This window comes from Schistocerca cancellata, chromosome 6, assembly GCF_023864275.1.
Source record: "Schistocerca cancellata isolate TAMUIC-IGC-003103 chromosome 6, iqSchCanc2.1, whole genome shotgun sequence".
Lineage (NCBI taxonomy): Eukaryota > Metazoa > Arthropoda > Insecta > Orthoptera > Acrididae > Schistocerca > Schistocerca cancellata.
In genome coordinates this window covers 262,487,291-262,501,475 of record NC_064631.1, presented here as the reverse complement: position 1 = coordinate 262,501,475, position 14,185 = coordinate 262,487,291, and the positions used below count along the sequence as shown (strand labels likewise).

Below are 14,185 nucleotides of genomic sequence, written 5' to 3'. Positions count from 1 at the left end.
AGTCATCTGTAAAAAATCACAACATGGAATTATGAAATACCGATTCCTAAAGTCACCATGTGGTTGAGAACTGAATGCTAGATGTGTACATACACTAGGCTGAAAATACTGTCATGTTTTTGGGCAATGTCCTCCTTCAAAGCTAACTAATAAAGAGAAGGTGAAAAATAGGGCTGGACTTACAGGATGGCATCATTGTGGCAAGGACTGTTAAGTGGAGGAGTTTGACTGTCAGATAATCACTGTAGTTCATCACAACAATGCACTTCTCCAGTACATCTTACTTCAGTCCTGTTTCAGGCATAACCTATTCAACTTTACATAGGGCTACCTGTGAAAGTAGTCACATCACATATCAGTTCTGCACTAAGTTGTACACAGCCTTTTGTGCGAGTGTGACCACCAACTAACTGTCCAGTCAACTAAATAGCTGCCGCCAAACTGCCACCATCCAGTGCCTAAACACACTTTTGGGCACAACATGTATTGATTTCAATGGCTGCTTCACAGCCAAGCTCAACAGCAGCTACTCTGAATGACACAGAAGAGAACAGTCAAAAATGTTCAAATGTGTGTGAAATCTTATGGGACTTAATTGCTAAGGTCATCAGTCCCTAAGCTTACACTCTAATTAACCTAAATTATTCTAAGGACAAACACACACACCCATGCCCAAGGGAGGACTCAAACCTCTGTCGAGACCAGCAGAAAACAGTCCTTACAACACGTTTCAGACCAGTAATCCTCCCAGCCCCAAAATACAATAGCACCTCCCCAGTCCCATATCTGCACCTATCTAAATGAACACCACTTCATTCTACAGTCCCATCATCCTGTCTGCAGTCTTCCTCTTCCTCTGTTCTACCTTTCTCTCTCCCAAATCACATCAACTACCCTTATCTGCTGCTAACACCTCACTGATACCACTTTCCTATCTGCTTGCACTTGCTGCCTCTACCTACCAGCTTCAGTCATCCTTCCCCTTAACCGTTCCTATCCTACATGCCTCCTCTCCTCCCCTTCCACCCAATTTGACTCTATACAGCCTTTCAACACAGTTGAGCTCCAGTGTCAGTACGATATCATCCAGAAGCCCGGTAACTCATTCATTAGCAAGACAATGTCATGTCTACAATACTAGAGAGAGTGAGAGTGTGTGTGTGTGTGTGTGTGTGTGTGTGTGTGTGTGTGTGTGTGTGTGTGTGTTTCTTTTTTTAATATATATAACCAAAAAATGGATCTCTGTCAGTGGAGTTTTCCTTTTTCCCTTCCCCTGACAACTGCTAACTGATTAAGTCTAAGAAATGCCAATATTAAAACATTCCCTCAGTAAGTATATAGTTTCCTTTGAAATGATTACTTGTATATTAATGTGCCCGTGAACACTAATGAAGTGGAAGGTACTTACTGATAATGTCATCAGAGGTACTGTCTCTTGAAAATGGCTTGTTTGTAGTGGATGAAAATGTTGTACCACTTTTAAGTCCTACGTCTGCTAGTCGGTTGGGCAGCTCTGTTTCTTTAGCACAAGTTTCCATTATCCGGTGCCTGAGCACATTCATTTGAGCAGATGTGTCTCCTTTCACTGATACAAATGCATTATTTGAGGAGTCCAGTTTCATAGCTGCACTGGAAGCAGGAGCTTTGTATGTTTCCTCACTCTCACTTGTTGCACCACTATCAATCCCATCCACTCTACTGCTTCCTACTGGAGTTGCATCAACTATGTCCCCATGTGGACCACTTGCTTCTGTTTCAGAACTGAAAACCGAAAAACAATTTAAGACATAAAAAATGTATATGATTAAAAGAAATGCAGAGTTGAATTTGCATTATTGCGCCGTCTAAGAATGACTATTTTTATACTACTTTATGCGTAAATGTGGATGAGCACAAAAGAAAAAGATAAGATGCAAAATTTGAGAAATTTTCAAATAATGAAGGAAAATTAGGATTTGCTGTTCCACTGAGAACTGGTCATGGCACAACCTGAGATTGGGAAAGAACAAAAACAATAATCCCACATATGACTTAAAAAATTTAGGGAAACTATTGAAAACCTAAATAGTGATGCCCTTGCGAAAATTGGAACCGCTGTCCTCATGAGGGGTCTTACCTCAGCACCCCCTTGGTTTGTATGAAGTTATCAGTTTCCCAAGAAAATCATCTGTAATGGGTTTCATACACAAGTCTACAGCATCTTCGCAGTGATTTGTCTCTATCCTCTTAAAAATCTAAAAGCTGCTTTTCCTACTTCCGGCACTGGTACTACACACCATACTTTTTCTTTTCACCTATATCTCTCTTACTTACGACAGTGGAATTTTATAATACATCTTTCTACATCTCACATTCACCAAACCAGTAAAAGTTGCATTCATACTAATGTCAGAGTACAAGAAGTAGCAGCTACTGCACACCTTCTGTGAATGAACAGAATAAGAAGTGCAAAAAATGCTACTGGTGCAGATTTACACACTGCCACACCCCTACAGTCACATTTTTAATGTGTGCACTAATTCCTAACAACACATACAACAGCATACCTAAAAAGTGGACACAAATACAATTTCCAATAGAACTGACAGTACTTATTTGGGATTAAAGGAGCACACAAAGGATAGGGATATCTTCATGGTAATTTCCCGAAGATCACAGTTTTAACTTCAATACATACAAAAAAGGACGCACAATACAATCCTTATGCGATTTCAATTTCAGCACAACACCAAGTTTACGCCTCAATAAAACCACATTTTACTTTTTGTATAACAATCTCCACACCCAAAGGCCTTAGAAGATATACCTACCACTTCACATCTTAAATTAGCCAACAACAAACTGGATTATCTTATGTTCAACTTGACAGCATGAGAAGTCAACATGAGGACTATGTTAGTGTTTGTTGTCAGTCATATGGAAAGATTTACTTTCAGATGACCCTTCTGAATAACTATTCTCTAATCAAGACCACACTGACTACGACTTAGTAATAAAATAAGTGCTGTCACTTCATGTTCTGTAGAGGAACACTGACAGTGCTTACTGTGAGATATGATGTGATAACATTTGGTATTTAGTAGTCAATGAGAACACAGCAGCAAGTGATGTGGTTTAGGGTATGAACGGATGCTAAACTTTAATTTCACAATCAAACCATTATGTTACATGAAATGGTGATTGAGAACAAAGGATGAAGAGGAGTCTTCAACACGGACAGTTTACTTTGACCAGTGACTCTGCAGCAGAGTCAAGTGCGATTATCCTACTTGTTCTTACATTATTTCTGATGCCAATTTTTCCTCTTTTTTATCTCCCTTCAATAGTAGCACTTACACCATATTTACATAAAATAATTAAATTCCTATTCAAGTCATATTTTTAAGCTTTATTATTTACAGTATAGCCTAACAATTGTTGATGTCAGTAGTGTAAATATCACAGGTAGAAAAATTGTACTTAAAGAAATATTCTATATTCACGATATCTATAAACCATGTAGACTTCAAAATTTAGACCTTAATTTTTTCCCCCTCTCTTTTCAATTGACACATCTTATTTGAAAAACGTATTCTCCACTTTTCAACAAACATTTTACTTTTTCCAAAAACTGTGTGTGACAACTGAGGTATTCCACAAGTTTTGATTTTGAAATGCAACTGTAATTCTGCTGTTACTTTCTGCTGTTTCTGCCAATTTTGTTAAGTATATTAAAATAGTGCTTGCATTCATGTTCAAGTAAAGTGAAATAAAATCAATTGTCTGTAGCAATGTGTGGCATGACGAAACTGCTTCTCAGTGTAGCCCTTCAGGCTACAATAAAGAAAATTTGTTGTATAGAGTGAAAAAATGCCCTGATTAACTTGTATATTATCTGTTGCACAAAGAAAACTCGTGGTCTGTCAGTAATCGCTATTTTTGTTTGTTACTGTGATTAAAGCTTATTGTAGACTGCTTGATGTAGATAATGTTAAGGCACATGTTCGGGGCCCTATCCATATAGTAGTCAATTTTGTGAAGGCACTACTTCTGCTAGAAAACTATGATTACAATGAACAAAGTAGTAAGGAACCAAACAGCATAACAGAAATCAGTAAATGCTGAGAAATATTTATGCAAAAAGAGAATTTTGAAGTAAATGAATGCCTCTCTAATGGGAGACAATATATTATTTGGTAATGTAAAGGTCATTGCACTTAGGTTGGAATAGTTCTATATTTTCAGAGAGATAATGGTGAGATTGAATAGTTCAAGATAATTCTTTAAAAAATATTATTGTGCTGAACTCCCTGGTAATATGAACTTGACCTTAATTATTTTGATCTTATGATTTCAGGTGATAATTGGCAATGAAAATGTATGTGGGCAATTAACCTGATTAAATAATTAAATTGACAGAAACTTGACAGAATTTAACAACACAGTTCAGAAGCAAAAATGATTAAGATTTGGAAAATTAATGAACTTTGTTTGGTTCTAAGACTATTCATGTCCACAGTGAAGCTCACAGTCATTTAATTCAAATTCAATTACTATGTGGACAGTTTCCAATTTGTTTATTTTTCAAATGATTAGAAAATTTACTCAGCCCCAGTACATATGTACACTGAGGATCAAGTTGAGAAACAAACATGGGAAACTAAACTGAAGTAGCTGCCGTGAATCAAATCTCGATAAGGACCTCGATAGGATTCAGTACTGGACTGAGCCATACAAGAATGTTTAAAACCACTACAAAAACTGATTATATTTCTCTATGGAAAACACTGAAATGTGTTAAATTTTTCCAGAGTTCATTAATTTTATAAAAATAAATTTTATATGTATTCCTGGAACTGGTATTTCATGACAACTGATATTTTAGATTCCTTAAATTTTATTTGAATTGAACATATCCTTGTAACACTTTTTTATTTTATACGGCAACAATAGGCTTGCCCGATTTTGCACTTTGTGTGTGCACACCTGTCAACGATTCAAAGCTTCTGCTAGTTGGCAAGTGGTCTCTTTTACTCCCAAGTATTTACATAATGTATATGTCTGATTTAATTGCCATAGCTGTCTTTTTCAAATTTTTTGACTAATACGATGAGGATTTTCCCAAATGTGTTACTAAAAAAAACACAGGGTTGGCTAACGATCGCAGATTAAACTACTGCTGCTGAGGTCAACTGTTTCCATAGTGTAATGAATTAAATTAGGGGGCATATTAAATTTACAGAAGCAGCTTGGGCAACTGAGGTCACATCCAGATTTAATTTGAAGAATTCGTAAGGGTTGAAGGGAGAACTGTGACACCAACTTGACTGAGCATATGGACAAAAGAGTAGAGAGGAGAAGTGCTGGGCAGCAAATTTCATTATGCTGACAACTACGACAAGGTATGCTGCGTACCTTTGCTTTTTATGAACATCTATCACGTTTAAACTGCAGTTTACCTGAATCCATTTGTAATAGGAATCGTGTCAACTTTAAAATTAGACAAAAAACTCAACAGTAGTATCCACAGGAGACAGTGAAAGTCTACACAAGTGCAGTGTCATACCTACAAGTTTCATATAATCTTGCATTTGTACCTTTAGTCTGACAAGTACTCTTCACTGATGAGCGGATACGGCAATTTTATTGCTTGTATTTACGAGTTCACAAGGTTTTAATACTAATATAGCTCAATGAAAACAACCTCTTCTGCATTTTCTTCCCTGTATAGTTGAGCAGATGTAGTACGTTACAGCGCAATCTGATTATTTTATTCTTGTTTTATCTACAGCACTAATGATGGTCAAGCAGTGACAAATCGATTTGCAACAGAAAAAGACTTCTACGTCAATGACCAATGCTGACCGTCGTTTTGTAATTAATGTTGTCAATGCTCCCCACGAGGTACGACAGGAACGAAAAGGGGTGTGCCAACTGCTGGTTCCTCATGGCCAATGAGACAGCAGCGGGCAGACAGCATGTCCCTAATCTAGAGACTAAGGAATGATGTCACATATGTTGTTTGCCTACATGGCCATAAGCTTAAGATGGAAAAATCAATAACAATTTAATATAATCACATGCTCTTGTCAATACAGATGTGAAATCTGCTGCGTATTTGGGAAAAATAGCTATGTCTTCACATCCCTCCAAAATGACAAATTTGGGAAATCCAAACATGTTTTGAAGAAACAATTATATATTTTTGACTGCCAAGATTAGAAATACAGTGCCACTTTTCCCACCTCTCACTGGTTAGGTGAAATTATTGTCCCAGATAATATCAGTAATAATAATGATGATGATGATGATGATGCTGCTGCTGCTATTTGCCCTTGAGTCTTGTTTACTATTTTTGCAAACTCAGACTCGGTAATAGTATTCTAATTATAAGCTGATAATTGCCACAATCAGCCTCATAACACACAAACACTTCCGCACAGATGGTCCTTTGGCAGCCTTTATGGTCTTCTGTTAGACAGCGAGGAACCCAGAGGGCAAACACCTTTGATACCCCAACTGGTGGAAAATTGTGGCAGCACTACCAACAGAGACATCCCATTGTGCCGCTAGGTGTGTGTGTGTGTGTGATCTGTCGATAACATCCGAGTGTCCACACTTTTCAACACTGCAGGAGTCACAGCTGTGTGCAGCCAGACGACACACGGGAGACTGGACAGGTTTGCGCAACCTTTTAATGACGATAGATGCCTCACCCGGCAACTCGACGTGCTTTTGTTCACTGGAAGATCTCGGTAGACATTCTGCAAGTGTCTATGAATATCTGTGATGTTCTGGTTTTCCACCAAAAGAAACTCAATGACAGCTCTTTGCTGGGGAATGCATCTCCTTTACAGACACCATTTTGAAGGCTGTGTGTAGCGCTGCCACCAATCTGAACTACATGAAACTATAGGTGCTGAATCTGGAATACTTCACGGTATACCACAACGATTTCCACTTTTTTTCAACCAAAGGTATGTTGTGTTATTTACTGACTGTTTCAAGTATATAGCCTATATTTGTCCAAATGTTAAATAGTAACACGTAAAAATTTGAAGTAAATCAGCCAAGGACTTTGGCATTTTTTTTTGTAATATTTCCATTTCATATATTAAATATTTATTTACATATGAGGCCTGTTCAAAAAATTCCGGAACATTTGTAATTTTGCACCAATGGTGTGTTGGAGTGAAATGCGGTTGGCATCTCTGCACACATTTGTATATAATGTGTAACTGCTGGAAGTTTCATTGTTGTATGTCTGTTAGGTCTTGTTCGGTGCTGTACCGAGTAAAACGTTGTGTCACACAGTTTGTGAATTTTGAGATGGCAGGGTTAGAGGACCAAAGCGTCTGTACTAAATTGTGTGTGAAACTCAAGAAAACCTTCACAAAGACACACCAAATGATGCAGGAAGCCTACGGTGATGAGTGCTTAAGCAGTACTCTGTATTACGACTGATTAACATGGTTTTAAAATGACTGGACAGAAGTTAAAAGTGACCCTCTTCAGGACAAAAAAATTGTGCGTGCCAATCTAAGACTAAGTGACCAAGAGACTGCAGAAGATTGTAACATTTCAGTTAGATCATGTCACGAAACCCTGAGACAGCACCTTGAAATGCATTGTCATGCAGGCAAGTTCGTCCCACGGCTCGTGAGTAAATACCAGAAATACCTACGTCTTGCAATCTGTGGAGAGCTTTTTGATCACACAAGTGATTCCTTAAGAGATGTGGGTCTACAGTTATGATGTTGAGACCAATGTACAATCTTCACAATGGGTCAGGAAAGGTTCTCCGAGGCCAAAAAATCTCATCAGGTCATGTAAAATGTCAACGCCCTGCTGACAGTTTTCTTTAGCTTTGAAGGATTAGCCCGTCATGAATTTGTTCCCTAGGGACAAACTGTTAACCGACGGTACTATTGGCACATGTTGTGACACCTGCAAGAAAATGCGAGAAGCAAACCGTCTGAAATGTGGCGAGACAATTCATTGCTCTTGCATCACGTAATGCACTCACACTTTCATCCCTGTTGGTGCACTACTATTGCACGAAACACAAAATCACTGTGCTGCCTTAACCTTCGTACTGTCTAGACCTGACCCCTGCATACTTTTCACAGATGGCACTTCATGCGATCCAACAACATGTGTAGCAAGGCTGCTTCCGGAAATGGAAATGGTGTTGGGAGTGATGTATAAATTTTGAGGAGTGTGTTTTGAAGGGTACCACGAACAATAGGTAAAAAGTAAGCGTAGAAAAATTTTGTGGACAAAGTTCCGGAATTTTTTGAACAGACATCATATATTAAAAAATAGGTATACAGGGTGTTACAAAAAGGTACGGCCAAACTTTCAGGAAACATTCCTCACACACAAATAAAGAACAGACGTTATGTGGACATGTGTCCGGAAACGCTTAATTTCCATGTTAAGCTCATTTTAGTTTCGTCAGTATGTACTGTACTTCCTCGATTCACCGTCAGTTGGCCCAATTGAAGGAAGGTAATGTTGACTTGTGTTGATATGTGACTCATTGCTCTTCAGTACTAGCATCAAGCACATCAGTACGCAGCATCAACAGGTTAGTGTTCATCACGAACGTGGTTTTGCAGTCAGTGCAATGTTTACAAATGCGGTGTTGGCAGATGCCCATTTGATGTATGGATTAGCACGGGGCAATAGCCGTGGCGTGGTACATTTGTATCGAGACAGATTTCCAGAACGAAGGTGTCCCGACAGGAAGACATTCGAAGCAATTTATCGGCATCTTAGGGAGCAAGGAACATTCCAGTCTATGACTCGCGACTGGGGAAGACCTAGAACGACGACGACACCTGCAATTGATGAGGCAATTCTTCGTGCAGTTGACGATAACCCTAATGTCAGCGTCAGAGAAGTTGCTGCTGTACAAGGTAACGTTGACCACATCACTGTATGGAGAGTGCTACGGGAGAACCAGTTGTTTCCGTACCATGCACAGCATGTGCAGGCACTATCAGCAGCTGATTGGCCTCCACGGGTACACTTCTGCGAATGGTTCATCCAACAATGTGTCAATCCTCATTTCAGTGCAAATGTTCTCTTTACGGATGAGGCTTCATTCCAACGTGACCAAATTTTAAATTTTCACAATCAACATGTGTGGGCTGACGAGAATCCACACGCAATTGAGCAATTACGTCATCAACACAGATTTTCTGTGAACATTTGGGCAGGCATTGTTGGTGATGTCTTGATTGGGCCCCATGTTCTTCCACCTACACTCAATGGAGCACATTATCACGATTTCATACGGGATACTCCACCTGTGCTGCTACAACATGTGCCTTTACAAGTACGACACAACATGTGGTTCATGCACGATGGAGCTCCTGTACATTTCAGTCAGGGTGTTCGTACGCTTCTCAACAACAGATTTGGTGACCAATGGGTTGGTAGAGGCGAACCAATTCCATGGCCTCCACACTCTCCTGGCCTCATCCCTCTTGACTTTCATTTATGGGGGCATTTGAAAGCTCTTGTCTACGCAACCCCGGTACCAAATGTAGAGACTCTTCGTGCTCATATTGTGGACGGCTGTGATACAATACGTTATTCTCCAGGGCTGCATCAGCGCATCAGGGATTCCATGCGATGGAGGGTGGATGCATGTATCCTCACTAACCGAGGACTTTTTGAACATTTCGTGTAACAAAGTGTTTGAAGTCACGCTGGTACATTCTGTTGCTGTGCGTTTCCATTCCATGATTAATGTGATTTGAACAGAAGTAATAAAATGAGCTCTAACGTGGAAAGTAAGTGTTTCTGGACACATGTCCACATAACATATTTTCTTTCTTTGTGTGTGAGGGATGTGTCCTGAAAGTTTGGCTGTACCTTTTTGTAACACCCTGTATAAATACACACACATATTGAAATGCAATGTAATGTCAAAAATTTCAAAGCAAGAGGTGGAAAACTTCGGGAGATTACAATTTTGTACAAACATTTGCATTTATATTTACATATATTATCATATTCCAGAATGTTCAAATATTAAAACGCAATCTTGTTGAAATTCTGTTACGGTTTTGGGATGTCGATTTTTCTTCTTATTCCAAAAATGCATAATTTCCCTAAAACAATATGCTAGTTAACAAAATATGCCCAGAAGAATAGTTAACTTTAGTTAAAATTCTGAGCAGGCTTTGGAAATCTATGAATACATTAATGGGTACTACAAACAGCGCTCAAAAAGTTTTGCGCAGTCGTCTAATTTTTTTTATATTTTGCAGGAGGAGAATGAATTTTTGTGTGAACATACTTGGAACATTTAGCTGTAAGTTGGTGTATAAAATTATGTTCTTTTATTTACAGGCAAGCCATAATGAACCGTGTCAAGCGATGGTGTAAAAGTCAATTCCCAGAATTTTACCAAAGTACATTTACATCATGGAAAGTACATCGGAGCAGATACGTCACAGCTGATGGAAGCTGCATTGAGGAGGCTCAATGTATAGCTAAATGTTCCAAGTACGTTCACAACAAATTTCGTTCTCCTCCTGCAAAACCCAAAAAAATTAGAGACGGCTGTGCAATACTTTTTGCACGCCCTTTGCATTTTCCAAAAGTGAAGTTTTATTTTGCCGCTTTCTAATTATACAGTTTTTGGATATACAAATTTACTTTACTGTTTAAATTGTTATCTTTAAAATTTTCTGTTTCTTATATTAATATCTAATATATAACACTTCTGCATTTTACCATTTTGTAAATTATGTACGCCATAAGTATTTATATAGGTGTCATGTACAAAGCCACTGTTAGTTCATACCACAAAGTCAACAAGTAAACTTCTAATCCAATCTTCTTCAACTAGTACAGTCACAATGTTGTTAGTCAGTCAGTGCTTGGTAATTGTAATGCTATGTCCTGTAGCAGTCAGTCCACATCCAGTAGTAAATCTGTAAAATTCTATTCAAAACAATGTTTTATTTGTGATGCCATTTGTTCATGTTCACTTGCCCAATACTAAGCTACATATCTTATACACCTGTAATGTCAAATTTAAATAGTTCATGACAAGCAAGCTGATTATGTAAAGTGCTTATGAACAATAAACATGAAGAAAGTGGAAGTTAATGCTATCCGAGATGTGTATAATCATTTTACAACAAGGAAGGTTCTCAACAATCAAAGAAGAAATAAGCCAAAAGAATGAATTTGACAAGACTTAAGAGGAGTACGAAACTGGTTCATAAGTTACAATTACAACAGAGCAACTGTTGTGTGCATCATACACTGAGGTGATATTTTTTTTTTGGGGTTTTAGGGCGCACAACTTCAATGGTCATTAGCACCCTGACTACATTAAGAATGCACCGCGAGGCACAAGTTTAAAAACAACAACTAAAAGGGAAAACACGATAAAAGACAGACTGACAGGCATAGGATTAAAAAACAGCATCGTCAAATGTCCTGAGAGAGGTTTGTCAAATTGATAAAACGAAGAACACGAGCAGCTGCTCGTGGATCATCCGCTAAAATGGCATCTAAAGTACATGGCAGGTTAAGATCTAGACGCAGTGTGTTAAAATCCGGACAGGACATTAAAATGTGGCGGACCGTCAGCAATTGCCCACATGGGCAGAACGGCGCCTGCGCAGCCGTCAGCAGATGGCGATGGCTGAACCGGCAGTGTCCAATTCTTAACCGGGCCAAAACAACCTCCTCCCGCTGAGAAGGGCGTGAGGAGGACGTCCAAGCCACGGGAAGAGGTTTTAAGGCCCGAAGCTTGTTGTCTGTAAGTGCAGCCCAATCGGCATGCCACAGCGATAAAATGCGCCGACAAATAACCCTGCTACAATCGGATGAAGGGACACAACAAGAAGCTGTCCGAGGCTGGAGGACCGCAGCCTCGGCCGCGGCATCTGCAGCTTCGTTCCCAGGGATACCGACATGGCCAGGGACCCACATAAAGCTAACCGGAGAACGACGTCCACCAGCTGCCGAAGACAACGTTGGATCCGGTGCACGAAAGGGTGAACCGGATACGGATCACTGAGGCTCTGGATGGCGCTCAGGGAATCGGAGCAGATGACATAAGCAGAATGTCGGTGGCGGCAGATGTAAAGAACAGCCTGGTAGAGGGCAAAGAGCTCAGCTGTGAAGACCGAACAATGGCCATGGAGCCGGTATGTGAAACTTTGTGCCCCGACAATAAAAGAACACCCAACCCCGTCATTGGTCTTAGAGCCATCTGTATAAATGAGGGTCATATTGATGAACTTCGAACGAAGTTCCACAAAACGAGAGTGGTAGACCGAATCGGGGGTAACCTCTTTTGGGAGCGAGCTGAGGTCAAGGTGAATGCGGACCTGAGCCTGGAGCCAAGGTGGCATGTGGCTCTCGCCCACTCGAAAGGTTGCAGGGAGTGAAAAAATTAAGGTGTTGAAGGAGGTGACGAAAGCGAACTCCAGGGGGTAGCAGGGCACAGACATACAACCCGTATTGACGGTTGAGAGAGTCGTCAAAAAAGGAACGATAAGACGGGTGGTCGGGCATTGACAGTAGCCGACAGGCATACCGACAAAGCAGTACATCGCGCCGGTAGGTGAGTGGCAATTCGCCAGCGTCAGCATGAAGACTCTCTACAGGACTAGTATAAAACGCTCCGATCGCAAGTCATAAACCCCGATGTTGTATGGAGTAGAGGCGGCGTAAGATGGATGGCCGTGCAGAGGAGTATACGAAGCTCCCATAATCCAGCTTGGAGCGGACGATCGACCGATATAGACGAAGTAGGACGGTTCGATCCGCTCCCCACGACATACCACTGAGAACACGGAGGACATTTAAAGAACGGGTACAACGGGCAGCCAAATATGACACATGTGGAGACCAGCTAAGTTTCCTGTCAAATGTAAGACCTAAAAATTTGGTTGTCTCCACGATTGGGAGAGTAACGGGACCGAGTCGTAAGGACGGTGGGAGAAACTCTTTGTTGCGCCAGAAGTTAATACAGACCGTCTTCTCGGCAGAAAAACGGAAGCCATTGGCGACACTCCAGGAGTAAAGACGGTCAAGAGAACACTGAAGACAGCGCTCCAGGACACGTGTACACTGCGCGCTGCAATAGATGGTAAAATCGTCCACGAAAAGGGAGCCTGATACATCAGCTGGGAGGCAATCCATTATTGGATTGATCGCGATGGCGAAGAGAGCGACGCTCAAAACTGAGCCCTGTGGCACCCCATTCTCCTGGCAAAAGGTGTCTGACAGGACAGAACCCGCACGTACCCTGAACTGTCGATCCATTAAAAAGGAACGAATAAAAAGAGGGAGGCGACCGCGAAGGCCCCATGTATGCATGGTGCGGAGAATGCCCACCCTCCAACAGGTGTCGTAAGCCTTCTCCAAATCAAAGAACACAGCCGCGGTCGGGCGCTTCCGCAAGAAGTTATTCATAATGAAGGTCGACAAGGTAACCAGATGGTCAACAGCAGAGCGGCGCCTACGAAATCCACATTGTACATTGGTAAGTAGGCGCGAGACTCGAGCAGCCAAACCAATCGAGAGTTAACCATTCGCTCCATCACTTTACAGACACAGCTGGTAAGCGAGATGGGTCGATAACTGGAAGGCAAGTGCTTGTCCTTCCCCGGCTTAGGAATCGGGACAACAATAGACTCGCACCAGCATGCGGGAACATGTCCCTCAATCCAGATGCGATTGTATGTACGAAGAAGAAAACCTTTACCCGCAGGAGAAAGGTTCTTCAGCATCTGAATATCAATAGAATCAGGCCCTGGAGCGGAGGACCGTGACCGGGCAAGTGCGTTTTTGAGTTCCCGCATGGTGAATGGGGCATTATAACTTTCACGATTCGAGGAGCGGAAGTTAGGTGGCCTAGCCTCCTCTGCCTGTTTGCGGGGGAGGAAGGCAGGGTGGTAATGAGCGGAGCTCGAAACCTCTGCGAAAAAGCGGCCGAAGGCATTGGAGACATCCTCAGGGGCCACAAGGACGTCATTCGCGACCGTCAAGCCAGAAACTGGTGAGTGGACCTTAGTGCCAGATAGCCGGCGCAGGCTACGCCAGACAACAGAAGAAGGAGTAAAACTGTTGAAGGTGCTTGTTAAAGCAGCCCAGCTGGCTTTCTTTAATAATACGACGACACTGAGCACGTAATCGTTTATAATTGATACAATTCGCCACTGTA

At 41.1% G+C, this 14,185-nt stretch overlaps 1 protein-coding gene across 7 annotated transcripts in view; it reads right to left on the bottom strand.

Moving 5' to 3' along the window:
• Positions 1-14,185, bottom strand: part of LOC126191152 (eukaryotic translation initiation factor 4E-binding protein Mextli) — a 126,573-nt gene that overhangs the window by 39,965 nt on the left and 72,423 nt on the right. For all 7 annotated transcript variants that reach the window (XM_049931917.1, XM_049931918.1, XM_049931919.1 and 4 more), the window contains one exon: positions 1,409-1,761. In XM_049931917.1, the coding sequence (XP_049787874.1) occupies positions 1,409-1,761 (353 nt within the window). The remainder of the gene's footprint in view (positions 1-1,408; positions 1,762-14,185) is intronic.